The sequence below is a fragment of the Tiliqua scincoides genome, chromosome 9, assembly GCF_035046505.1.
Source record: "Tiliqua scincoides isolate rTilSci1 chromosome 9, rTilSci1.hap2, whole genome shotgun sequence".
Taxonomy (NCBI): Eukaryota; Metazoa; Chordata; class Lepidosauria; order Squamata; family Scincidae; genus Tiliqua; species Tiliqua scincoides.
Window position 1 is genome coordinate 4,894,907 of NC_089829.1, and position 27,915 is coordinate 4,922,821.

Below are 27,915 nucleotides of genomic sequence, written 5' to 3' on the forward strand. Positions count from 1 at the left end.
GCCCTCATCTTATTTCCCTGCAGCTGAGCTTGTTTTCAGATCTCTCTCCAAGACAGCATGGAAAGAGAGCTACCAAGTGCACCATTGAAGAAAGGGGTGAGCTTTGAGAGTCTGGTTGCTTAACATCATTGGCAGTTTAGGTCAGGGGCTTGCAGACTTCAGCTGCCAGGGCTGCAGTTCTGCATTTTTGGTGGGTCAGTTTTAGAAAATAATATACTCCCCTATGTTTTGTACATCACTGGAGATTGCAGCTGTTGGGATCTCTCTCTCTCTCTCTCTCTCTCTCTCTCTCTCTCTCCCTCAGTTGGGTTCTCAATGTTAGCAGCCCAGCAGTTACTTAATCCAGCACAAAGAAGAGGGTCACGTGGCGATTGGTAGTCTGAGGAGAAGATGAAGGAACCAGAGAGGTTCATGGACTCAATTGGCCAGTCAATTGGCCAGCCTGATTTGGGGTGCTGGATATGACCTGTAGACTCTTGCTTGGGGGTCTTGGTCCAAGCTGATGTGAATTTCTTTTCCGTGCTGTGGATACAGTCCGCACACACTCACACACCACTTTGGAATAACTGTGTCTCAGTTGCGGGCCTGTCTCTTGACAATATTGACAACTGCTTTCTCCACGCCCTCAGACCACAGTGTCTGTTGCTCTGTCCTGCAGAGGCTGACTCGCTCGCTTGTCCTGGTGACTCTGATTGCTGCCTTCGGATCATCTTTCCAATATGGCTACAACCTCTGGGTACTAAACCACCCAGCTATGGTAAGATGGCCCTGCAGTGTGTATAGCTTCACAGAGCATGGGTTTGTGTGTTAAATGAAACCCTCTCTATTCTGTTACATGCTGCATCAAGGTCGTTTTTTAAAATCTCTCTCTCTCTCTTTCTCTCTCTCTCTCTCTCTCTCAGTGGTACAAAGCTCTTGTTCTGCTTTTGCAAGAGAAGTTGGCAATGTCTTAGGCAAATGTTTAAGCATTCACACTGTGGACCAGGGGGGTGCCAGCAAAGCTGGTGGTGATGAATACGAAGAAGCATTTAGGTCATGCTTATGAGTGGTTCCTGTTCTCACATAAGTTTTAGTCTCTTCCTACACTCAACAGAAATTAAAATCTCTGCACTGGGTGAGGAACATGCATCTTGATGATGTGCACATGTACAGAAAGGCAACCACATGGACGTTCAGTGACATGGACGTTCAGGGGCACACCATCCCATTTCGTACCTGCTAAATCTGCCCACTGGACCCTGGCTGGCTTAATGGGAGAAAATGGGGAGCAGCGATGGACTGTTTTGCTTCTTTTCCTAGTGCCTGTTCCTGGTTCCCAGATGTCCTGCCCTCCAATGCTCTGTTGGGAACTGGGGCATCCAGAAAGGATCCCCAGGGATTTAGCACCAGTATGTGGCTCCTGCCCCCTGCCCCCCATTGCTTCCTGGTAGGCTAGGCCCCAGGCTGGCAGCAGAGAGCAGTCCCGGGAGCACAGCATCTCTCTTCATCCACGGCAGCTTGGAGGGGTGTGGCGGTAGGTTTGGATGAAATGGCACCCCGGATCTGCCACTCCCCCCATCACTTGCCACTCAGCGTGGGCTGCATCGCCTCCTTTCTGCACGGGCTGGCTCTGGCTTCTGAACCAGGGCCCCCTAACCCAAAAGCTGGAGCTGACACCGGGCAATATTCCTGTTTCCCAGATTCCCAAATTGGTCTTGCAAGAGTTATTTTAACAGTCTTAGTACTGATGATTATCTATCTATCTATCTATCTATCTATCTATCTATCTATCTATCTATCTATCTATCTATCTATCTATCTATCTATCTATCTATCTATCTATCTATCTATCTATCTATCTATCTATCTTGACTATTTTCAGGCATCTAAGCTATGAAATGTGTTACAGCATCGTAATTCAAATACTTCCCCAAGAAACAGAACTGACTGCCTACCCATCTTCCAATACTATTTAACCTCAGGGCCATTCCACCAAACACGGAACCATCTGCATCCCGCGCCCCCCACACATTCACCATTTCAAACAGAGTCTAAGAACATAAGAACATAAGAACAGCCCCACTGGATCAGGCCATAAGCCTATCTACTGCAGCTTCCTGTATCTCACAGTGGCCCACCAAATGTCCCAGGGAGCACACCAGATAACAAGAGACCTCATCCTGGTGCCCTCCCTTGCATCTGGCATTCTGACGTAGACCATTTCTGAAATCAGGAGGTTGCACATACACATCATGGCTTGTAACCCGTAATGGATTTTTCCTCCAGAAACTTGTCCAATCTCCTTTTAAAGGCGTCCAGGCCAGATGCTGTCACCACATCCTGTGGCAAGGAGTTCCACAGACCAAGCGCACACCGAGTAAAGAAATATTTTCTTTTGTCTGTCCTAACTCTCCCAACTCTCAGTTTAAGTGGATGTCCCCTGGTTTTGGTGTTATGTGAGAGTGTAAAGAGCAACTCTCTATCCACTAATTTTGGGATAGTCTAATTTTGGGATATGTACGACGGAAGCATGTCATGCATGAATGAGACCATTTCGGGAAGCAGTGCATTGTACAGGAATCGAGGAGCCAGGATGAGATATGGGTCCTTGTTGTGCATACACCACACCTGAGCAGTGTATGGTAATATCTCAGTGCTGATCTGTATGCGCGTCTCTCATAGGTCATTCAATACTTCTACAATATAACCTATCACCAGAGAACCCAGATCAACATCGACGGAAGCTTGCTCAGCTTTTTGTGGGATTTCATGGTTTCTTTCTTCCCGATTGGAGGACTCGTTGGGTCTCTTTTGACTGGCCCCCTGGCAGATAGTTATGGCAGGTACAGCACTATCTCTGCACAATATTTTGTGATCAGTACTCCCAGGGCTTCTGTTGAGATTATGGGAGGAAGCTGCCCCAGGTGAGGGAAAATAGTAAAGTTGGTTATACCATGACACTGATAGGTTTTCTTAGATTTTCAATGGGCTGGTTCGAGTATCAGAGCCCTGTGGTAGCTCCTTGTCCTTTCCAAACTCCAGTAAAAGAACTATCTGTTGTGAGGATCCTATTCAGTGCCACAGCTCCTCTCTCCTCTCCCCTATAATTTTTTCAGTGTTACCATACTCAAGGACTAGCTTCTCTCATACATATCTGCCCACACACATCGTAGTACATCAGAGCCCTCGCTTTGAGTCCCACTTTTCAATGAAGCACAACTCCGGGGAACGAGGAGCAGGGCCTTTTTGGCTGTGGCACCTAAATTGTGGCACTCTCTCCCCCAAGATTTATTGATTCATTTATTGGATTTCTATCCTGCCTTTCTCCTGGTAAGTGCACCCAAAGCAGCTTACAGTCATTAAAACACACACGCACATACACACAATAAACTAAAAGGTAAAACCACAAATGGATCATCAAATTTTGATTTGGTGTGTAAACCACTTTGTGAATGTTTTTTTTATTGAAAAGCAGAACATAAATACTCTCATTAATAAAGTAGTAGTAGTAGTAGTAGTAGTAGTAGTAGTAGTAGTAGTAGTACACACAATAAACTAAAAGGTAAAACCACAAATGGATCATCAAATTTTGATTTGGTGTGCAAACCACTTTGTGAATTTTTTTTAATTGAAAAGCAGAACATAAATACTCTCATTAATAAAGTAGTAGTAGTAGTAGTAGTAGTAGTAGTAGTAGTAGTGGGTGAGGTGAATATAAGGGTGAGGACTCTTCTATTTCCATCAGGCTTCTGCTTACAGAGTTGCCTTTTATTTTTATTTTTTAAACATCTGGCACTATCCATATTTTAGAAATGGTGCACTTTTTAAGAGCTGTCTAAAGATCTTTTCCATATTTTACAAGATGATGGTAGTTGCATCTCCTGATTTTAAATATTTGCCATGTCACACTGGTGTGGAAGGGTAGAATAGAAATGGTTGCAAACAAAGGAATAAGGACATTCTTCAGCATCTCTCTGCCACCCATTCACTATCATTTCAGGAAAATAACCTTACTGGGCACCAGCATTTTGTCTGTCATCTCCGGAGTCCTTATAAGTTTCTCCAAAGTAGCACTTGCCTATGAATTAATGTTCATTGCACGGGTGGCCATTGGATTATGTTCAGGTGAGTTTTAAATTTGGTGGTTTATATTTTATTAATGAAAAAAGGCGGTGGGCTGAATTCTGCCTGGAATTCTTGCCCTTTCATCTGAGAGTATCTTTGCTCATTATTCCATAGGCCAGTGCCTATTCAACCATTAAACACCCTTACTGTCATGGTCCAGAGCCGAGTAGGAAGATGGAAAAGCCCCTTGGTACTAGCCTCTCTTGCTCTCTCTCTCACACACAAACACACACACACACACACACAAACACACACATAGGATAGCTATGACCACAGCTTCTCTTTTTGGCCTCTGCAATGTGCATTGCCAAAGAAACAAGCTGTTTAACAGAACAGTGGCTTGGCTCTTCAGTGGCAGGAATTGCTGCTGCTAAAGCACCTAGCAAAGCATTGACAATGAGCATGTCTCTTTCTCATGTGCATCTCACAAACTGGCTTCATAGTCCGGTTCTGGAGTCCTGCTTCAAATTAAGCCTTCTGGACCAGTAAAGGGGTAAGAGGTAGGGCTCTTACCTACCTCTGGTATTCAAAAATAGATTACACAGGCCAACACACATTTTGCTTCCTTAAACGTTACACCAATTCCTGGGCAGATTTGGGGTGCTGATTCCAAAAATGGCATCCGTTTTGCCCTATCATCTATCGTTTTGGAGACACAGCATAGCCTCTTTAGTGAATGGTTCAAGTAGCTTCCTCATGAGGAAGCCAGGAAAAAATGAGGCTAGACTATATCTCCAAAACTAGATGTGATAGGGCAAAACGGATGCCATTTTTGGAATCGGCACCCCAAATTCATATCAAACCACCATAAAGTTTGGGGAAAAGTTTTCTGACCCTCAATTTTGCAGGCCTGTGTTATCATTCCTATTTTAAAACCTATAAAAATTACTGATGAAGGAAATACCTTGAAAGATGCTCCTCTGTGCATAATTGAGATTATTTTATTGATTACTCTGATATACTAGACATCCCAGCCCAAGGGCTTTGTGTGAGTAACAGTATGTTAATGATTGAATCCTCCCTCCCAACAGCTAGTTTGAATAAAAACATCTTCTGAAAGATGTACCAGATGTGCTTTTTGTGCGTCTCAGGGGGACGAAACAGCAAATGCCTGTTTGTGTGCCTGCCTCTTGGCGATGAGCGTCATCCGCATCCCAAGGGCACCCCAGACTGTGTATAGTTGGGTGAATTTAATATCTGACCTGGGAACAGGGCCACAGTTCGGTGAAAGAGCACATGCTTCAATAAAGAAGGACGCAAGTTCAATCCCTGGAAACACCAGGTGGAGCTGGGAAGGCCCGTCTCGGCCTGAGACCCTGGAGATTTGCTGCCAGCTGGGGAAAGCAGTCTGGAACTAGCTGGACCAAAACTCAGTAGATGGCAGCTTCCAGTACACAGTTTCATCCAGCTCATTGAATGGCAGCAACTGTTACCCTGCACATGCCCAATCTCATCTGATCTCGGAAGCTAAGCAGGGTCAGGCCTGGTTAGTACTTGGATGGGAGACCGCCTGGGAATACCGGGTGCTGTAGGCTTATACCATGATCTCGGAAGCTAAGCAGGGTCAGGCCTGGTTAGTACTTGGATGGGAGACCGCCTGGGAATACTGGGTGCTGTAGGCTTATACCAGAGTCTTCCGAGACTGAAGGTTGCCAACCATTAAATGGCAGGGACAGAAAGGCGCCTTGCTAAACTTCATGGGGAACATCTTGGGGCAAAGAGCAATTGCCTCTCAATGTCTGTTGAGCACAATACCATGTAAATGTTCAGACGCTTCTGTGTATGCCTCATGCCTATCATGAATTATCCCTTGATTTACCATGTAACCAGGTATCTCTGCCAATGTCGTTCCCATGTACCTTGCCGAGATGGCCCCTCCAAACCTGAGGGGAGCCATTGTTATGGTGGCTCACCTATTTTTCGCAATTGGTGTCCTGTTGGCTCAGGTCTTTGGTCTGCACCTAGTCCTAGGGACCAATACAGGTAAATTACAAGGTGTGCCCTTTGGCCTGTTGCAGATCAGACATTCCATTGTGGGTTATAACGATATCTTTTTGCACAGGTTGGCCAATACTGCTAGGCCTCACTGCGATCCCAGCCTTCATTCAAATCTTGCTACTGCCCTCCTTCCCTGAAAGTCCCAGGTATCTACTGATTCAGGGGAAGAATGAAATGGCTGCAAGGCAAGGTACAATGGTCTTGAAATTCATGGAGACCTCTGGTTGTAGCTGTGATGCCTGACATGACAGCTGTCATGACATAACATGACGTCAAGCTGAAGAGAAGCGACTATCCCCACACCTTAACTCAATGTCTTCCTACCTCTTCTCCTATTTAGCCCTGAAGATGCTGAGAGGCCGGGATGATGTGGAGGATGAAATTGAAGAGCTCCGTCAGGAGGACCTTGCTGAGGCAGCAGAAAAATCTATGAATATTTTTAAAATTCTATGTTTCCCAAGTTTGCGGTGGCAAGTCATCTCTGTCTTTGTACTGATCCTTGGCCAGCAGCTCTCTGGTATCAATATAGTAAGTTCCAACAGGGGGGTATAACTAGGAAAAACATGGACACCAGAGCTTGTTTTGGTCTATCAAGATTCAAAGGCTCAGATGTGAGGGTTGTTCTCTTGGGTTGTCTAGAGAAAACGAAGACATTTAGGGTGTTTTCAGGTCCATACCTTAACTGTGTGTCATCCATAAATCACTGTGTGTTTCTAGGGATGGTCAACAGTGGGCATCATTTTGTTCTCCAGATGCTTGTACATGGATGGTTAGAACTCCCTAAAGGCCTCATGGATGATCTGGCTCTGTCGTGAAATTGGCATGACCTAGTGGTACAAGCATCACAGATAGTTCCTTCACTCAGAGATAAGGTCCTTGGGGCAATCTAGAGTCGAGAATCAGGCCTTGCTATGGCTTTATAGTAACATTTCTAGGAAATAAGTCAGGAAAGTCAACGGCTTCTTTTTCTCACATGTGAAATCAACATGTGCAAAATGCCACATGTTCTTTAAAGCCAGTGTTGCTGGTGATGTACATGGGAGAAATGTGGGTTGGGACACATAGTGGTGACCTTGTAGGGTACTGATTCTGCAAAGAAAGAGAGGTGAGTCCCAAGTCTTGAATTTTACTAAGGGTCTGTTGACTCTTTCGACTTTTACAATTCCTGTTCATGAGGAACAGTGGCTCTTTAGCTTACGCTTCAAGTGTGATTCAGGTGCACTCCTGAATGTATGTCAAGGGATTGTAGGGAGATAAGGGCTCCAGGATTGTTCTTAGGTTTACCAGTTGGGCTGGGAGGCACATTTTGGCAGGAGAAAAAACTGGTGTAGCCTTTAATGAGGTCCTTCACTGAAATTCACAACTCACGTGAGTCATCAAAATGAGCCCTTGCTTGGGAAAAAGAAATATGATGTTTCAAAAGCACATACCAGGGTCTGGAATGTGGCAGTTGTTGGGAAATAACCCACAGTGAAAGGGCTCATCTTCTAGGAAGTGAAAAATGTTTGGATTAAGCAGGGCTGACTTTCAGGATTCATTCACACACCCCAAAACTCTCTGCCAAGAGTAGCTAAATCTTTCAGTTGCTGTGGTCTGATTGCAGGTGTACTTTTATCTGGAGAGTATCTACCTGTCTACAGGGATAGAAGAAGTCCACATTCAGTATTTCAGTGTGGTGGTGACCCTGGTCCTTGTGTTAGTAGTCCTTGGAACGGTAAGCGACTCCACACAATTTATTCTGAAGAAGATATTTTGACTACAAACCTGAATACTAATGGTTTTCTGCCAGTTTAGCGCAAGGATTCCGAGGGTGGGGCAGTGTTTTTGCTTTGTTTTTTGGTTACAGATCAAAGTGAAAACACCACTTGACATTTTTATAGCACTTTAGCACAATCAGGGCATTTTGCATATTCTTGTAACAGGGATTATCCCCATATTACTGGGGAGAGTCGGGGTTTGAGAAGGAGGAAAGGAGGCAGAGTAATCAGAGGAAGAATATGTGATTATGCATATTGAAAGTTTAGTTGCAGGAGGGAACAGGGGCATGAGAGGGAGAGATTGACTGAACGTCATCCAACAAGCTTCAGTGCAAACCCAGCTCTTTGATCCACTGCACCAGTGTTTCTCAATCTGTGGGTCGGGACTCACTAGGTGGGTCGCAAGCCAATTTCAGGTGGGTCCCCATTTAACTTCAATACGTTATTTGTAATATATCAGACTAGATGCTACCATGGTATGTCACTGCATTTGGGGAAATGTTAAACCTCTGAACTTTTAACAGGCTACTATGTATATGCGTTTAACAATGATAGTAAACGGGACTTACTTCTGGGTAAGCGTGGGTGGGATTATAGCCTAGGATTGTGAAAAATGTTCCTGCTTGATGATGTCACTTCCAGTCATGACATCACTTCTGGTGGGTCCTGACAGGTTCTCATTCTAAAAGGTGGTTCCTGGTGCTAAAAATGTGAGAATCACTGCACTACATCACATGGGCTTCCAATGGCCTCTGGCTCTCCAGTGCTTTCACACTCGCTCTCCCACCTTTATATTTTCTAGGTCTTTGTTGTCGATTCTTGGGGGCGAAGGTGCCTTCTTCTCACTGGCTTTGGAACATGCAGCCTTGCCTGTGTTTTTTTAACCATGAGCCTCGACCTTCAGGTCTGTAACTCAGAGCTGAGCATCACATAACGGCTGGTCATAGATCTGAAAAAAAAAATGGTGTGTGCATTGGAATGGTGGATTTGAGTGGAGGAGCAGGCAGGATCATCGGTCCCCGTTTCCAGGTCTTCCTGAAAAGTTTGCTGGCACACTGTCTCCCAATTCACGTGGGCCAGACTCTTGGGGTTGAGTTGCATTCTCTGGGCCTGTAATGTTGTACAAGAAGGGGTGCCACTTGCAAGGAAGGGACGTTCCTTGAGACAAGGTGCACTTGGCAGCCTCACTTGTGTGTATGAGTAAAGAAGGACCCCTTTCCTCCAACAGAACACTGTCCCATGGATGTCTTACTTCAGCACAGCTTTTGTCATCATCTTCCGCTTTGGACACATCATCGGGCCAGGTAAGTTCTCCGACGGTATACTGGGATCCTTGGAGGAAGTGCAACATATGGATGGGGTGGATACCTTGGTGAAGCAATGCAACACCTTGATCCATTCTCTTAACTTCACCCAGCTCCGATTCCCAGTGTGGTAATAGCAGAACTCTTCCTTCAGTCTTCCCGATCCACAGCCTTCGTGATTGGAGGATCCCTGCACTGGCTCTGCAATTTAATTGTGTTGATTGTGTTCTTTCATATAGAGGTATGTGATTTTGCAGACCTGCTTGCTGGTTAACAGTTGATCAAATTAGTTGATGGACATCATTCTCTTGGTCATTTAAGCTCAGCCTGCTGTCAAGGGGTCTTCTAGGGTGTGATCCAGAAACCTCATGCTCCAAGGCTGGGAGTTATTGTGAACTGTGCTTGTTCAGGAGTCACAGCCCTCTTCAGGCACAGGACGTTTATAATAAATAATAATAATAATACAGGTATTTATATACCGCCTTTCTAGGTCCTCAGATTTCTCCTCAGACTTTATTCAAGGCGGTTTACATAGGCAGGCTAATTTAAATCCCCGTAGGGATTTTTACAATTGAAAGAAGGCTCTATCTTTCAAGAGCTACAACAATTCAGATGTTTCGTTCTGATCTGACCTCCATCCTGGCCTCCATCCTCCCACGCTCAGAGCAGATGGAATGACTCGGCTCAGCTTGTCAGCTGCTTCAAGGTCGCACGGTGCCGGTGGCCTCGAACTGGCGACCTTTGGATGTTATCTTTAGGCAAACGGAGGCTCAACCCTGTAGGCCTCCTGCCCTCAATAATAATCACATTATACCTCAATAATAATCACATTTGCGCTTGTGATTAGCAGACTGGAACCTGACACAGTTGTCCATATTTTGTGTCATTGCTCTGCTCATAGTTAACTTTGTGAACACCCATTAGAGCCAATTTTACCTAGCTTTATTGGTCCTTCTGAAGGACGTTTGGGCTTCCTCCTTGAGGATAGCTCCGATGTAATTACCAGCTTGGTAGCAGATTTCTTGGTGACTGTAATAAAATAAAATAAAAAGTAGTCGCTTGTGAATTATTATCTGGGATGTGATAATGAAGGCCAAGTTCCACAACAAAGTTAAAATGATTGGTTTTTATCCTGTGTATTTGATTGTTTTTATATGCCAATAAAGGTTTATGAAATGAATGAATGATTAGCAGACTGTGTGAAGCCTTTGGACTAGCCTGGCTTAGAAGAAATATAACCAGCCTGGACTTTTGCTTTTGCCTGCTCAGCAGAGCTATATCTTCTGCACCCCGAGCTCCTCCAGGCTCCCTCTCAAAACTCTGTCTCCAGATCTTGACTGCAGAGATCCTAGCTAGAGAAAGCACGCTCTGCAGCTAGTTTCATGAACAGCACATTCTTTTCAAGCCTGCCCCTGCTAACCTATTTTCTAAAAGCTCAGAGAATGAGGCATCTCTTGGAGGAGGAGGAGGTCATGAAGATGCACCAGTGATAAATCAATAAACCTCTGCATTGCACTGATGTCCTTTTCTCTCTCCTTTTTCCTCTGTAGGGAATGCTCTGGACCTATACGTTCCTCATCTTCTTGCCTTTCTCCATAGCTACCTTCTATTACATTTTCAGAGTGATCCCAGAAACCAAGAACAAGACTTTTCTGGAGATCAGAGCAAACCTGGTCAAGAAGTATGCAGCATAACAGACATACAGACAGACACTGGGGGAAGGGGGCGCGTCATTCTTTGCAATATTCTTATTTCATCAGATAAGCATAGAAAAGGAAAGATGGCAAGAGAACTTTCCCATAGTCCTGCAGTTGGCTCTGCTGATGCATTGCTGACATCAGGTTCCCATCTACTCCAAAGGAGTGGTTTGGCCTTTTGTCTTTCTCCATACAGTCTTGCAATTAACAGCTATTTATTTTTATCACCTTATAAATTATATGCACCATTACAGAGGAAAATGTGTGTGTGAATTTTGCTTTCATAATCCAGGGGCCCTAGCCCAGGCGTGCCAAAACCCCGGCCCTGGGGCCACTTGCGGCCCTCCAGGACTCTCAATACGGCCCTCAGGGAGCCCCCAGTCTCCAATGAGCCTCTGGCCCTCAGGAGATTTGTTGAAGCCTGCACTGGCCTGATGCAACTGCTCTCAATGTGAGGGCAACTGTTTGACTTCTCGCATGAGCTGTGGGATGAGGGCTGCCTCCACTGCTTGCTGTTTCATGTCTGTGATGCAGTAGTGGCAGCAAAGGAAAGGCCAGCCTTGCTTTGTGCAAGGCCTTTTATAGGTCTTGTGCTATTGCAAGCCCTTCATTCATTCATATAAGTTCATCTTTAATATATTTGTTTATGTAAACTTACGTAAATTTATTCAAATTTTAAATGTAAATTAATTCTTTTTTCCCCCCTGGCCCCTGACACAGTGTTAGAGAGATGATGTGGCCCTCCTGCCAAAAACTTTGGACACCCCTGGTCTAGCCCATAATCAGTTTGACCCTTCCAGGCTTCACTCCTGCTCAAATCTGCTTCCCTGGCTTCATTCATTGACCCACACCTGGCTCTGCTCAGGGTTCGGCTATATTCAGGTACATATTATATTTAAAATCACAACTTGGCATTCACCAACTTTCTCCACCTCGAGGCCTTGCAAAGACTTGGAAGCTGTCAGCCCATGTCAGGCCGTTCATCCATTGCCAACTGGCAGCAGCTATCGTCAGGGTGTCGGAAAGGGGTCTTTCCCAGATCTACTTTGCCAGCAATCAAAGACCTCCTACAAGCAAAGCAGGAGTTTTTCCACCGAGCTACACACCTTCACTGCTTCTTTTCCCATTTTAAGAATGTCTGTTCCTAAAGCTGAACCATGCTTAGCAGCCACACATGTGACCCTGGAAACATAGTCCAAACATGGGGGAGATGGGTATACTTTGTCCAGGCTTGAGTTGCAAATTCATTCATTCATTCATTCATTCATTCATTCATTCATTTGCTTTTTACCCCATCTTTCTTCCAGAAGGGCACCCAAGGCAGCTGACAACCAATTAAAATACATAAAAGTTTACATTAAAATAGGTAAAATACAAATCCACTACTATGAGGAGAAAAACAGAAAGTTTGCAGTATCACAACTGAGGATGTAAGAACATAAGAACAGCCTCACTGGATCAGGCCATAGGCCCATCTAGTTCAGCTTCCTGTATCTCACAGCGGCCACCAAATGCCCCAGGGAGCATACCAGATAACAAGAGACCTCATTCTGGCGCCCTCCCTTGCATCTGCCATTCTGACATAGCCCATTTCTAAAATCAGGAGGTTGTACATGCACATCATGGCTTGTAACCCGTAATGGATTTTTCCTCCACAAACTTGTCCAATTCCCTTTTAAAGGCATCCAGGCCAGATGCCATCACCACATCCTGTGGCAAGGAGTTCCACAGGCCAACCACACGCTGAGTAAAGAAATATTTTCTTTTGTCTGTCCTAACCCGCCCAACACTCAATTTTAGTGGATGTCCCCTGGTTCTGGTATTATGTGAGAGTGTAAAGAGCATCTCCCTATCCACTCTGTCCATCCCCTGCATAATTTTGTATGTCTCAATCATGTCCCCCCTCAGGCGTCTCTTTTCTAGGCTGAAGAGGCCCAAACGCCGTAGCCTTTCCTCGTAAGGAAGGTGCCCCAGCCCCGTAATCATCTTAGTCGCTCTCTTTTGCACCTTTTCCATTTCCACTACGTCTTTTTTGAGATGCGGTGACCAGAACTGGACACAATACTCCAGGTGTGGCCTTACCATCGATTTGTACAACGGCATTATAATAGTAGCCGTTTTGTTCTCAATACCTTTTCTAGTGATCTTGCATGTGTGCACTTATGAGGAAGGATGGAAGGAAGGCTTGTTTTTCTAGGCAACTCCATTTTATCCTCTCTGTTTGTGTTCCAATAGGAAAAAGGGCTCCTGTGTTTTGCTGTCACTTTGCCTGTTCCCAGCTCCCAATTAAATCCTGGGGAATGGTACGGGGAAATATAATATACAGCTTTTCAGTGCTTGTGGTGCTTTTCTGACATTGTACTGCAATCCTAAGATTGCAGGCCAAGAGTATCCCCCCATATTTCAGGTAAAGATTACTCAAAACGTGCATGGCAGAGGTGATGCCTGAGCTCCAGACTTCCCGATTCCTAGAGCATCTCTTGGCCACTATACCACACCAGCTCCCTAATTATCACACTCCATCTTGAATTATTGTGGGGATGTGCTTCCATGCGCATTCTTCTGGCTCCATGTCAGCTTACAACTGCCAACAGATTCCGCCGGAATCTTCTGGCACCTTGTTCCTGATTGGCTCTCGTGATGTCATTACCCCTTTGAGTGATTTATTTCAAGTGAACATAAGCCTTGGTTGAGTTGTTCTGTACTCACCCATACTGAAAGCTATGGTCGGTTTGTGTACTCTTTGCTTGTTTGTCTCCAAAAAAAACCTAAGGGGGCATCCCTGGAGAGGGTGGGGCAGTTGCCTGTAGATTTCAGATAAGCCCCCCAGTTTGGGGGCTATTTGTGCACTTAATTCACCCAAGAATCTCCATGCTCTGCCCACTACTTTCCTAAGCTTCTGTCTCAGTTGAAATTTTTAGGGAGTACACTGGAAGTTGAAAAGCATTCCCTTCCATCAACGGTCACTGTCAGTAGTTCAGAGGTCTTTATCAAAAGGGATGATCTAAACTCATGGGGAAGGTTAGGTTTGTCTACAGCTATTGCTTGCTAAGTGGAACCTCCATGTTCAGAAGCAGTTTAACTCCAAATGTCGAGCTGGGGCACAAACCACAAAGGTGGGTCATCTGCGTTCCTGCCCTGCTTGTGAGCTTCCTGGTGGCATTTGGCTGGCTGGACTAGATGGCACCTAGTGGAATCCAGCAGGGCTCTTTTTATGTTCTTAAGTAAGTTCAACGAATCAGTAGCCTCCTGAGAAGATCCTCGTTTCCTTCCCCTGCAGCTGAGCCTGGTTTCTGATACCTGTCAACGGAAGCATGGAAAGAGAGCTACCCAACGCGCTAGCAACAAAAGAGGTGAGCTTTTGAGGTTTGGCTGTTGAGAAAGGTTTGATCTATATTGTTTTCCATGCTGTGGACAGGGCCCATAAGTAAGCAGAAACTGTAATATATGTAATTCTATAGCTGGTAACAATTTATGACAAGTAGGAAGACAAAACAGAGAAAAGATAATATACATTAGTATCAAAGGCAAGGAAAATGCTAAGAGGATAAACTAGCTTTTACCTGAGATCAGCAGGACTTATTTCTATCTAAATGTTTATCTGATTAGAGGCTGTATCTTGTAAGTATTTGTGAATATTTACCCTGAATACTTGAGCGATGGCGTCTGCTGCTCCTTTCCCGTAGAGGCTGACTTGGTCGCTCGCCCTGCTTGCGCTGATTTCTGCCTTCGGATCTTCTTTTCAGAACGGTTACCATTTCTGGGTGATCCACTACCCAAATGTGGTAAGAAGGCCCTACGGCATCTTCTGTATGACCTGTCAGAGTAGGGGTTAGCAACTCCCCTCTGCTACCAGGGTTAGTCTCTGCTATGGGTCAAGTCCCCAATTTTGCTTGTTATGGGAGGTGGGAAAAAAAAAATTCACAAAGTGGTTACAGACAAAGTCAAAAAACTAAATGGCTCCCTGTCCCAAAAGGGCTTACAATCTAAAAAGATGCAGAAGAACACCAGCAATCGGCCACTAGAAAATACACTTTAAAATGTCCTGTGATTTTTCATATAAGTTTCCTTCCCTTTGCCTGGTTTCCAGAAGTTCCAATATCTGTGAAGGACATGCATTTTGACTCTCCTGCACATGAATGGCAAAGCTTGTGTATGGATGCACACTGTGTTTATTCCGTTCCATAGCCCCCCCTTCCCAAGAAACCCCCTTCATGGTCCCCATATGCAGACCGTATGCATTGTTTAAAGTGGCTTCAGTATTCTGGTCCTGGAGCCCGTGCCCATCAGGGGATCTACTTACGCAGTCTGACCAGTTACCTGTCAGTACACTGGCATTGTTAGTACCAGTGCGCCATCAAGGGGTGAATGAATGGGGCCAGGGAGCTCCACCGGATGGAGTTTCCCCAAGACCCCTGGCAACCTGGCTTCATCATTGACATTACTGAGTCTGAGTTGCAGCTGTTCTGTGGTCAGTACAACCAGATCATTTTGAGATAAAACATTGGTTGTCACCAGAAGATGGAGAAGCAAGAACTATATGAGACGAGTTAATTAGAATCAGGAATGTGAAAAAGTAGTTAAATTAAGCGATCATCGTCACTGAGCTGCATGAAATCCTCTGTCTCTGCTGGAGAGAAGGTGGAGTACCTCAAGACATGAGGGATGCAAACATCATCACGCTGTACAAGAACAAAGGTGACAGGGGTGACTGCAACAACTACCGCGGCATCTCTCTCCTTAGCGTTGTAGGAAAGCTGTTTGCCCGAGTTGTACTAAAGAGGCTCCAGGTACTTGCAGAGAGCGTCTATCCAGAATCGCAGTGTAGATTCCGAGCCAACAGGTCCACCACTGATATGGTATTCTCCCTTAGACAACTGCAGGAGAAATGCAGGGAACAACGACAGCCACTCTTTATAGCCTTCATAGATCTCACAAAGGCTTTCGACCTGGTCAGCAGAGACGGCCTCTTCAAGATTCTCCCCAAGATCGGATGTCCACCCAGGCTCCTCAGCATCATCAGATCTTTCCACAAGGACATGAAGGGCACTGTTGTCTTCGATGGCTCTACATCAGACCCTTTTGACATCCGAAGCGGAGTGAAGCAGGGCTGTGTTCTTGCACCAACCTTGTTTGGGATTTTCTTCGCTGTCCTGCTGAAGCAGGCCTTTGGAACTGCAACAGAAGGCATCTATCTCCGGACCAGATCAGACGGAAAGCTCTTCAACCTCTCCAGACTGAGAGCAAAATCCAAAGTCCAGCTGAAATGTCTGCGTGACTTCCTCTTTGCCGACGATGCAGCTGTCACTACCCACTCTGCCAAAGATCTCCAGCAGCTCATGGATCGTTTTAGCAAGGCCTGCCAAGATTTTGGACTGACAATCAGCCTGAAGAAAACACAGGTCATGGTTCAGGATGTGGACTCACCTCCCTGCGCATGAACTGGAGGTTGTCCATGACTTTGTGTACCTTGGCTCAACGATCTCCGACACTCTTTCTCTCGATACCGAGCTAAACAAGCGCATCGGTAAAGCAGCTACCACGTTTTCCAGACTCACAAAGAGAGTCTGGTCCAACAAGAAGCTGACGGAACATACCAAGATCCAGGTCTACAGAGCTTGCGTCCTGAGTACACTTCTGTACTGCAGCGAGTCATGGACTCTTCGCTCACAACAGGAGAGGAAACTGAGCGCTTTCCACATGCGCTGCCTCCGACGCATCCTCGGCATCACCTGGCAGGACAAAGTTCCAAACAACACAGTCCTGGAACGTGCTGGAATCCCTAGCATGTATGCACTGCTGAAACAGAGACGCCTGCGTTGGCTTGGTCATGTCGTGAGAATGGATGATGGCCGGATCCCAAAGGATCTCCTCTATGGAGAACTCGTGCAAGGAAAGCGCCCTACAGGTAGACCACAGCTGTGATACAAGGACATCTGCAAGAGGGATCTGAAGGCCTTAGGGATGGACCTCAACAAGTGGGAAACCCTGGCCTCTGAGCGGCCCGCTTGGAGGCAGGCTGTGCAGCATGGCCTTTCCCAGTTTGAAGAGACACTTGGCCAACAGTCTGAGGCAAAGAGGCAAAGAAGGAAGGCCCATAGCCAGGGAGACATACCAGGGACAGACTGCACTTGCTCCCGGTGTGGAAGGGATTGTCACTCCCAGATTGGCCTTTTCAGCCACACTAGACGCTGTGCCAGAACCACCTTTCAGAGTGCGATACCAGAGTCTTTCGAGACTGAAGGTTGCCAATACAAAGTTAAATTAAGCAATCTGGTGAGATCTCACAGTGGGAGACAGAATGATGATACTTCTGTGACAGGCACACATTTGGAAGCAAATGCTTCATAGGTTCACCAAGCAGCCAGGATCAATAGTGGATGATTGTCCTTCTTCTTTTATTAACGTTTATATGCTGCTGTTCAATGAAAAGGAACTCTAAGCAGCTTACGGAGCAAAAGGAATGAGAAGATGATTTGCTTTTTCAAAGAGGCTCATGCTCTAAAAAGAAGCACAAGGGAGACACATGCATGAGACATGGGAAGGGTATTGACAGGTCCCAAAACTCCTACACTGGCTTTCAGTCCACTCTTAGATCCAGCACAAGGCCCTACTTCAAAGTTTTCAAAGCCTTCTGTATCTCCTTATCCTTATCTCCTTATCTCCTTATAAGGCCCTCCTTATCTCCATGGGGTCATACCCACTTACACTTCTGCCCAAGACTCTTATCCCTCCAGCCCTACCACCCTCAGTGACTCAAAGACCTCCTATACTTTCAAACGACTCCACCCTTCTTCCCTTGCTGCCCATTATGGCTGGAACCGCTTCCCAGATCACCCTCAGGATGTCTCCTTCCTTCCTTCCTTCCTTCCTTCTTCAAAACCCATCTTTTCCATGAAGCCTAGGGCACAACACCCAAGTGCCTTCACCCTACTGCAACCGAAGTCAGCAGACCTGAAAGAACCACCCAGTCTTTCCATGTTTATCCTGCCACTACTCCTCTCCCCTTCATCTGGCCATTGTCTCCCAAGTATCAGTTTCTAGATTGTGAGCTCCTTGGGGCAGGTCTCCTCTCACCTTTTGTAAAGCAGCCATGGTGATGGTGTTGGATAAATTATAAACTGTCCCAAACAACAGCGGCTCCCCTGCTGCTAAATCGCTTTAAAAGCTATCTGTTCAGCCAGTTAGCAGGTCTGCTACCTTAACACTGAATGTACTTCTCTCTCCTAGTTCATTCTAAAGTTTTACAGTGAAACCTATTGGAAGAAGAACAGCGCTGACATATCCAGAAACTTGCTCAAACACCTGTGGCATCTCAATATTTCTTTCTTCCCGCTCGGAGGTGTAATTGGATCCTTGTTTATTAGCTTCCTGGCAGATCACTGTGGCAGGTACAGAGACCACACTGTGACAGGTGCAGTCTTTTTATTACACAGTGCTTACCGTGACATTGTGGGGAAGCTCACATGGGATTGGTGCAATGGGAAACAGTATGCAATGTCACCCTTCTCTTTTATTCAGTGCCACTGAGGGGGAGTGCCAGACTCCACTTTGATACTGATTCTACACCAGAGGTGCCCAAACTCCGGCCCAAGGGCCACTTGCGGCCCTTGCAGACTCCCAATCTGGCCCGCAGGGAGCCCCCAGTCTCCAATGAGCCTCTGGCCCTCCAGAGGCTTGCTGGTTTGACACGGTTGTGTCACACACACCCCCGGATATCACCTTACTAACATTTTATTATTGGTTCCATGCTGTGTCATAAAAACATCTCATTGGCTCTTTGAACAATCAGTGTCACGGGTCCATTTTGAATTAAGGAAATGTAATTTTATACATTTTATATATTATACTTTTATACTAAAACACTTGCATTTTCTGGTTTTGTGGCCATAACTTTTGATAGAATGGAGATATTTCACTCTGCTTTCTTTCATTGCATTCTGCATTAAATTACACATCAAATGGTACATAACATGCTGGTATTATTCCTACAAACAGCTATTTTGGTCACTTGTGGTGTCACCCCCTCCATGCGTGTCACCTGGTGTGGCCTGCACCCCCTAGCAACGCCACTGCCCCACCCCTTGACTTGATGCTCATGTCTTGAGATGCCACAGACCTGGCAACTCTGTTCCTGCTGTGTGTGAGATGTTTGACCCTCTCCCTGCAGCCAAAAGGCCGAAGGAGGTGGCAAAAAAGGGTTTATTACCATTCGTGGTTGCAGGTTCAGTGCCTCTTCCTTCTTTCTGATATCTAGCAAACCCGGAAGGAAATAATTTTCTTTTCAGGATGAGCAACTGCGCAGCTCCTCCCTCACCCATGCCTCCTCCGTGATTCCCATGCTTCTCCACATTGATCTGCATCCCTTCGCTACCCCCTTCACTGTCTTTCCAGGAAAGGAACCTTGCTGATCAATAGTGTGTTCTCTATCATGTCCACGGTCCTCATGGGTTGCTCCAAACTAGCTCGCACCTACGAATTCATTGTCTTCGCGCACATGATCGTTGGAGTATGTGCAGGTGAGTCAAGGTCTTCATTTCATAAGAACATAAGAACAGCCCCACTGGACCAGGCCACAGGCCCATCTAGTCCAGCTTCCTGGATCTCACAGCGGCCCACCAAATGCCCCAGGGAGCACACCAGATAACAAGAGACCTGCAAGGCATTCTGGGAATTGTAGTTTAAGAACATAAGAACAGCCCCACTGGATCAGACCATAGGCCCATCTAGTCCAGCTTCCTGGATCTCACAGCGGCCCACCAAATGCCCCAGGGAGCACACCAGATAACAAGAGACCTGCAAGGCTTCATGGGAATTGTAGTTAAGAACATAAGAACAGCCCCACTGGATCAGGCCAGAGGCCCACCTAGTCCAGCTTCCTGTATCTCACAGCGGCCCACCAAATGCCCCAGGGAGCACACCAGATAACAAGAGACCTGCAAGGCTTCCTGGGAATTGTAGTTAAGAACATAAGAACAGCCCCACTGGATCAGGCCATAGGCCCATCTAGTCCAGCTTCCTGGATCTCACAGCGGCCCACCAAATGCCCCAGGGAGCACACCAGATAACAAGAGACCTGCAAGGCTTCCTGGGAATTGTAGTTTAAGAACATAAGAACAGCCCCACTGGATCAGGCCATAGGCCCATCTAGTCCAGCTTCCTGGATCTCACAGCGGCCCACCAAATGCCCCAGGGAGCACACCAGATAACAAGAGACCTCATCCTGGTGCCCTCCCTTGCATCTGGCATTCTGACATAGCCCGTTTCTAAAATCGGGAGGTTGCACATAAACATCATGGCTTGTAACACGTGATGGATTTTTCCTCCAGAAACTTGTCCAATCCCCTTTTAAAGGCGTCCAGGCCAGATGCCGTCACCACGCCTTACACGCCTTTCCACGCCTTACACTTTATTAAACAAAGAAAAGTGCCAGGGATGAATTCTGCCTTTGACTTGGGAAGATCCTTGCTTCATCATCCCTGTGGCCAGGCTACAGTCAGCAGCCACGATCGTCCTTGCGCACATGTTTCAGCACTGAGCAGGAAAGTGGAAAGCAGGGACTGCAGATGTTTTGGTGTGAAGGATCTGATCTGGTGGGGAGGTACAGCTGAACATCTTCAGTCCCCCCAAATGGCACTGAATAGCATCTTGCTGTATATAATTTCACCCAACTGCCTCTCATGCATATAGAGAGTAAAATGCATATAGGCTGGTAAAATGGCACTTTACCAGCCCCTCCCCCCCAGAGGAATGTTGTACATGAAGAGCCATAACCCAGCACAGCCCTTTGGAGCCTCCTCTATTGCATGAAGATGCTCCTGTGTTTTTGCAGATGCTATTGTGAAGGACTATCCTTGATTTATTGTCTACCTAGGCATATCTTCCAGCGTGGTTCCTATGTACCTTGCAGAGGTGGCTCCTCACAACCTGAGGGGCGGCATTGTCCTAATGGATCGGCTCTTTTTCACTGTTGGCATCCTGGTGGCTCAGATAGTTGGTCTTCAAAAAGCCCTCGGAGATCAAGAAGGTAAATGGAAGAGCCTGTCCTGATCGGATGGGTCACACCACAGCTACTAGCTGTGAGCCGGTTCAGAAGGAATGGGAGACCATGGGTCCCTGCCACAGGAATGAGCCTGGAAAGCTGTGGGTTCGTGGACTCTCTCTTTCCCAACCCCTTGGGATTTCAGAATTGCCATCTCCCTGATTTCTTTCATCCTCGACTCTGGAAACTAATGTGACTGTGAACCAACTGTAAATATTGTAAAAAAACAGAAACCATGGTTTAACTCTGGCTTCCCAACCAGGATGTGAAACCAACTTCAACGCTGGTTTCACAACCTAGTTTGGAAGTCAGACTTGAACCATGGTTTCTGCCTTCTCATGAGCCCCAGTTTAAACAAGATAGGATTTGTGGTTGTGTGAGGAGAGGAGGGAAGGGAAAAAGAGAGATTGGGAGGCTGTGCCCTTTTCCCATTGTGACTGTACTGTCTTGGTACCCTTCATGTACAGGTTGGGTAATAATGGTGAGCCTCACTGGGATTCCAGCAGTATTCCAGATGTGCTTACTGCCCTTCTGTCCCGAAAGTCCTCGGTATCTACTGATTCAGAAGAGGGATGAAGAGAAAGCCAGGCAAGGTACAATTTAGGGTCCCGTTAGGGAGAAGGGCGGGATAAAAATAAAGTTTTATTATTATTATTATTACAATGGCACAGAACTACACAAAGACCTCTGGGTGCAGATATCCCATGTAGCAGTGATAACTCTCAGTCTGGAGAAACGCCCCCCCTCTCTCTGATGCATACGTACCACATTGTGAAGCTATCAATATACATGAAAATGTCCATCAGCAAACATTTATTGATTGATTGGGATTGCTAACCCTTTGGAGACAGGGAACCATTTGTTTATCTTGCACTGTAAACTGCTTTGTGAATGGCTTTTTGTTCCAAAGAGGTACCGTTTATAAATTTAGGGTTTCTGAGGAGCCAGTTGCACAAATCAAAACAGACACTGGTTTTTATTTCATCAGAATGGAACCAGCGGCAGACCTTCCAAGCCCTGCGCCCAGGGCAAAGGTCTGCAATGATGCCCCTCCGTGGGCTGTCACTGCCTCCTGCAGGAAAATCTGCCTGCCCCACTCACCTGAGGCTCATAGAGACTCGTGTGACCTGAGCCTGAGTCGGGGAAATCTCTCTGAGGTTCCCCGATGCTATAAACTGTGCTTCCGGAAAACTAGAAGCACAGTTTCCGACCCCATCACGCGGAATCCTACAACCTGGGGCATTTGCCCCATTGACATCTATGGTAGGTCCGCAACTGAATGAAACATTACAACTGTAGCAGCCAGATTTAGTCTTTACTGGGATGGCTCTGTGGCTGTGGAAAATAGGATACTGCCAGCCTGAGTTAGATGATTGGTCCATCCAGCTCAGTATGATTGACACTGACTGGCAGTAGCTCTGCATGGGTTTTTTTGTTTTGTTTTGTTTTGAAATAATTTGCATTGAGCTTTGGACAGGCATTCTTAACACATTCCAAAAAAAGTAAATAAATGAATGGCACTTTTTGACCAAGAATCTAAGTAAAGGCAAATCTTTGCCCAACCAAGTTTATCATCTACATTTTGGGAGTACGGGAAGAGACGAATTGGAGGGGAGAGGGTGATGACAGAGTAATGCATAACCCCACTGTCCCCCCACTGTCCCCACTGGTAACCCCACTGTCCCTAGATCTGAATGTCTTTCAATTTCTTTGTGTGATACTTGGAAAACTCCTCAAATCCTACTCAAATCCCTTCTGCCTCTCGCTCCATCCAGTCCTGAAGAAACTGCGGGGCTGGGATGATGTGGAGGATGAGATCGAAGAGCTCTACCTCGAGGACATCTGTGATGACGCTGAAAAGCACATGAGCCCCCTCAAACTTATCGGCTTGCATGCCCTGCGGAGTCACCTCTTCACTGAAATTGTGATGCTGACCAGCCATCAACTCAGCGGCATCCATCTGGCAAGTTAAGCAAGAGCCAAAGAAGTTAGGGAGTTAGGCCAGAGGCACAATCAGGGTCCAGAGTCTGTGACATGAGGACCATTTTTCTGATTTGTCAGCTCTTTTCCATAAAAATATGGAAATTCAGGTTGTTCTCAGGCCTGTATTTTCCCAGATGATCTCCAGACTTCCAAAAGTCACAGAGGAAGCCAATTTGTGTGGGTCACAAATTGATGACCCATTTCTGGGTATTTTGTTTGCATGGGGGTTAGAAGAACCCTCCAATGCCCTCATGGGGGGGGGGGATAATGACATCTGTAATGATGGTATCACCTAGGGCAGTGGCTCTAACACATTTAGCACTGGGACCCACTCTTTAGAATGAGAATCTGTCAGGACTCACCAGAAGCGATGTCCTGACCAGAAGTGACATTGGGCGCAATCCTAACCCCTTATGTCAGTACTTTCCAGCACTGGCATAGCAGTGCCAATGGGACGTGTGCTGCATCCTGCAGTTGGGTGTCACTCACAGAGGCCTCCTCAAAGTAAGGGAATGTTTGTTCCCTTACCTCAGACCTGCATTGCCCTTAAGTCAGTGCTGGAAAGCACTGATATAAAGGGTTAGGATTGCGGCCGTCATCATGCAGGAAAATTTTTAACAATCCTAGGCTGCAAGGAGTAAATACCATTTACTTAAAATTAAAATAAATTAAAATGTTAAAATAATATACATAGGTAGCTTGTTACAAGTACAGGTCTGTAACATTTCCCCAAATGCAGTCGCATACCATGGTAGCATCAAGTCTAATATATTCAAAATAAAATATTGAAATGAATGGGGACCCACCTGAAATTGTTTGGCAACCCGCCTAGTTTGAGAAACAATCACTTAGGGCAGGGGTGCCCAAACCCTGGCCCTGGGGCCACTTGCGGCCCTCGAGGCCTCTCAGTGCAGCCCCTAGTCTCCAATGAGCCTCTGGCCCTCCGGAGATTTGTTGGAGCCCACACTGGCCCAACGCAACTGCTCTCAGCGTGAGGGCTACTGTTTGACCTCTCCCATGAGCTGTGAGATGAGGGCTCGCTCCACTCCTTGTTGTTTCATGTCTGTGATGCAGTAGCGGCAGCAAAGGAAAGCATGTCTTGTGGATGTCTTGTGGATGGGCAGTTGATATCATGGGTCTTCACAAGAGTCTTCACCCCCCCAAAAAAAATTTCATTGCTGTTATGTTTTCTGTGCAGTCAAGTCAGATTTTTTTATTCTTGTGCTCTGATTTCAGGTGTATTTTTATATGGAGAGGATCTACACATCCGTAGGGGTCCAGCAGCATGATATGTGGTATATTGCAATGCCAGTAACTATGTTCCTTGTGTTAGTGACTGTGGTCATGGTAAGCCTCTCCTCTGTTTAAGTCCCCAAACTTCGTCTGCTCAAAAAAGACAACTGTTTATGTTGGCTTTCCATCAGTTTAGCTGTTACAGCTTATCTCAAAGCACGCGGACAGCGGACCAGCTGCATCCCAAACATACTTCAGATACTATTTATTGGTGTGGCATGTGAAAAGTGGGCAGCTATGCCAAATCTATGGCACACCAAGTGACAAAAACAGTATGGGTGGACATCACCCTCAAAAGTGGCTTTCAAGGCCATAGATCCCCATAAGAACATAAGAACAGCCCCACTGGATCAGGCCAGAGGCCCATCTAGTCCAGCTTCCTGTATCTCACAGCGGCCCACCAAATGCCCCAGGGAGCACACCAGATAACAAGTGACCTGCAAGGCCTCCTGGGAATGGTAGTTTAAGAACATAAGAACAGCCCCACTGGATCAGGCCATAGGCCCATCTAGTCCAGCTTCCTGTATCTCACAGCGGCCCACCAAATGCCCCATGTGTCATGTTAAGCTTTGTTCGGGAAAATGGACACAGTTCAGAAAATAGTGCACCAGTTTGCCCAGACAACTTGGGCAGCGGCAGTGGTGAAATTGCCACTTGAACGGAGCGAGATGCACCAGGGCATCATATGTGCTCATGATGCACAGGTGCAATCTAGGGTAGAAAATGGTGATACAGCTGCTTGCAAAAGCAGCAGTATCTCAGGGTTTAGGAAGAACCTGGAAGAAAAGCCCATCACAGGTTTCAAGCTATGATGAGTTATATGCAACCTTTTGGTTTTAGAAGTAGGCTACCTCAGAATGCCAGGCACAAGGGAGTGGCACCAGGATGCAGGTATCTTGTTGTCCTGTGTGCTCCAGTGGGGGGGCCACTGTGAGATGCTGGAAGCTGGACTAGATGGGCCTTTGGCTTGATCAAGCAGGGCTCTTCTTAAGCTCTTATGAAAGAAGCCCCCAAACATCTCTGGTAGGCCCCGCAAATGGATCATTTTCATGAACTACCCCATTAAAATGCAGACCCCCACCGTCATTTGCTCTGGAATTTCAAAGGCTGGAGAAAATGGCAGTGGCAAAGCAGATCAGCCCTAGTTCAAACTGCTCAGAATGCCAGTGCCAGGCTTCTTTGAGATATGGAATTAATACGGCCGGGGAGTCAGCTCACTACGTCTGGTACGTTCAACGCCAGAGCACATGTGGGTCAGGACCAAGAAATGGGTGCCAACTGGACCTCAGGTGGGATGTGGCAATGCTGGGGCCACCATTTTGTTTTGAGGCTCAGGACTACACAGTTTGAACAGCGCCAGAGCAAGAGGTCCTAGATGAAGTCAGTCACCCAGGAGACATTGGAGGGATTGCTTTGGCCCTCTGGGCTCTTGCAGGTTGGGGGTCCAGGTGAGTCCCTGCTCTGGGCAGGTTGAAGATCACCACGCAAAGATATATTTTCTCTAGGATGTCTGCTTGGCCAGACTTGCTGAAGAGTCAGGGCATTAGTGGAACAGGAGATAAAACACCCAGGCTAGAGGGAGGCTCAGTTGGGCACACAGGATGTGTGTGCATCCTGGTGTTTGATGGTTGGACCAAACTTCAACCAATGTGTTGATTAATGAACCAAACTTCAACCAATGTGTTTCATGACCAAGAATTCAACCCAGAGAGAAGCCCCAGCACTCTTTCCACTGCATCAGACCAGTTCACAACGGCTTCATGCTCCCCAACACTTCTCTGCCTTTATATTTTCTAGATTTATGTGATTGATTTTGAGGGTCGGAGGTTTCCACTTCTCCTTGGCCTTGCTATCTGCGGCATCTCCTGCCTTTCGTTGACTGTGTGTCTTGAACTGCAGGTTTGTAACTTAAAACCTTCTAGCCAAATGAGCAAACTTTGTAGCTTCCACAAAAGGAGAAGCAATCCATCAGTAGACAGTTCTCTGGGCAAGAGCTGGCCATAGTCCTAAAAAAAATAATGTACTGTATGCTTTGAAATTGTGGATTCAAGTGGAGGTGCGTGCAAGAACAGAGGTTCCCCTTTCTAGATCTTTCCTAAAAGGTTTGCTTGTGCACTGTCCCCTATTTCATGTTGGTCAGACTCTTTTTTTTTTTTAACTTTATCATAATAGAAGAAAGAAAGAGGAAAAAAGAAGCACACAATAAACTGAAAAAAACAACATTAAAAATATACAGATAAAGAAAAGCTCTTACAACGTAGCACGAGCCACTTGCAAAAACAGGGACATTCCCTAAGGCAAGGAGCACTTAGCAGCCTCACTTGTGCATGAGTTTAAAAAGGACACTTTTTCTCCCACAGAGCACCATCCCATGGATGTCTTACTTCAGCACAGCTTTCATCATCATCTTCCTCTTTGGACAAGCCATTGGGCCAGGTAAACGCTCAGATGATGTACTGGGGTCCTCGGAGGAAGTGCAAGATACAAATGGGGTGGATAGCTTGGTGAATCAATGCAAAATGGGATTCAAAAACTTGACCCTGTCTTCCTACCCAGGTCCTGTTCCCATCCTGATGACAACAGAGCTGTTCCTTCAGTCATCCCGAGCCTCAGGCTCTGCAATTGGGGGATTTGTACATTGGATATTGTGCTTTATTTCGGACTTGCTGTTCCATGTTTTAGAGGTGTGTACATTTTTGTGTTGGCAGCCTTCAGTCTCGAAAGACTCTGGTATCGCGCTCTGAAAGGTGGTTCTGGAACAGCGTCTAATGTGGCTGAAAAGGCCGATTCGGGAGTGACAATCCCTTCCACACTAGGAGCAAGTGCAGTCTGTCCCTGGTCTGTCTCCCTGGCTGTGGGCCTTCCTTCTTTGCTTCTTAGCCTCAGACTGTTGGCCAAGTGTCTCTTCAAACTGGGAAAGGCCATGCTGCACAGCCTGCCTCCAAGCGGGCCGCTCAGAGGCCAGGGTTTCCCACTTGTTGAGGTCCACTACTAAGGCCTTCAGATCTTTCTTGCAGATGTCCTTGTATCGCAGCTGTGGTCTACCTAACACAAGAAGAACCCTGCTGGATTTGGCCAAGGGTGTGTCTAGTCCAGCTTCCTGTGTCTCTGTGCCTCTGGGAGCACAAAAGTCAACAAGATCCCTGTATCGTGTTGCCGTTCCCTTGCATCTGGCATTTAAAGATAGGCCACCTCTAAAACTCAGAGCTCTCTTGCAGTCATCTTTTCTTGTAACCTGTGACAGAAATTTCTCCATGAATCAGTCCGGTCTCCTTTTAAATGCATCTAGGACAGTTGCCATCACCACATACAGTGGCAAGGAGTTCTGCAGATTAATTAGGTGCTGACACACGTGTGATTTTGCAAATCCATTTGGTGGGGAATGGATGGCCTCAACCAGTAAATCAAGCCCAGTGCCATCAAACCCTAAAACGTAGATGAGGAGGGGATAACGGCAGGGGAGGGGGTTGCAGGATGCACATGCTAATGAGTGCATATACAAAAATGTGAAAAGAGGAGGTGGAAAAATTTGGGTGCCACTTTGGGTGCCATTTTGGTTTGGGCTGGGCCCGTGGAGATCCTTTGTAGAAAATGACCAAGAGGTACAGGTGATGGATAAATACACATCTATATTGTATCCATTTGATACAGTTCTTTCTTTTTCTCCTCTCTCTTTCTTCTCTTAGGAACATCTCGGGTTCTATAGCTTCCTCATCTCCTTACCTGTCAGTGTAGCC

The 27,915-nt window shown here is 46.3% G+C and overlaps 2 protein-coding genes and 1 pseudogene across 2 annotated transcripts; all 3 read left to right on the forward strand.

Moving 5' to 3' along the window:
• Positions 1-57: 57 nt before the first annotated feature.
• On the forward strand, positions 58-27,884 carry LOC136660252 (solute carrier family 2, facilitated glucose transporter member 5-like). The gene is made up of 11 exons (XM_066637377.1): positions 58-96; positions 659-757; positions 2,662-2,822; positions 19,255-19,379; positions 20,735-20,887; positions 21,370-21,495; positions 22,678-22,865; positions 24,122-24,232; positions 25,976-26,077; positions 26,539-26,614; positions 27,865-27,884. Exons 1-11 carry the CDS (start codon positions 58-60, stop codon positions 27,882-27,884), a joined length of 1,200 nt encoding a protein of 399 aa, XP_066493474.1.
• LOC136660722 (5S ribosomal RNA) lies at positions 5,523-5,639 on the forward strand (annotated as a pseudogene).
• On the forward strand, positions 5,958-10,857 carry LOC136659948 (solute carrier family 2, facilitated glucose transporter member 5-like). The gene is made up of 8 exons (XM_066636833.1): positions 5,958-6,087; positions 6,167-6,292; positions 6,443-6,630; positions 7,706-7,816; positions 8,662-8,763; positions 9,088-9,163; positions 9,277-9,404; positions 10,714-10,857. Exons 1-8 carry the CDS (start codon positions 5,958-5,960, stop codon positions 10,855-10,857), a joined length of 1,005 nt encoding a protein of 334 aa, XP_066492930.1.
• Positions 27,885-27,915: the final 31 nt, after the last annotated feature.

Excerpts from the sequence above, each read along its gene's own strand:
- LOC136660252 (XM_066637377.1), top strand. The coding sequence starts at position 58 with ATGGAAAGAGAGCTACCAAGTGCACCATTGAAGAAAGGG. Across the intron at positions 19,380-20,734 it reads GATCGTTGGAGTATGTGCAG|GCATATCTTCCAGCGTGGTT; the intron begins GTGAGTCAAGGT and ends TTGTCTACCTAG. Across the intron at positions 21,496-22,677 it reads TGAAGAGAAAGCCAGGCAAG|TCCTGAAGAAACTGCGGGGC; the intron begins GTACAATTTAGG and ends CGCTCCATCCAG.
- LOC136659948 (XM_066636833.1), top strand. The coding sequence starts at position 5,958 with ATGTACCTTGCCGAGATGGCCCCTCCAAACCTGAGGGGAGCCATTGTT. Across the intron at positions 6,631-7,705 it reads AGCTCTCTGGTATCAATATA|GTGTACTTTTATCTGGAGAG; the intron begins GTAAGTTCCAAC and ends GTCTGATTGCAG. Across the intron at positions 9,405-10,713 it reads TTGTGTTCTTTCATATAGAG|GGAATGCTCTGGACCTATAC; the intron begins GTATGTGATTTT and ends TTTCCTCTGTAG.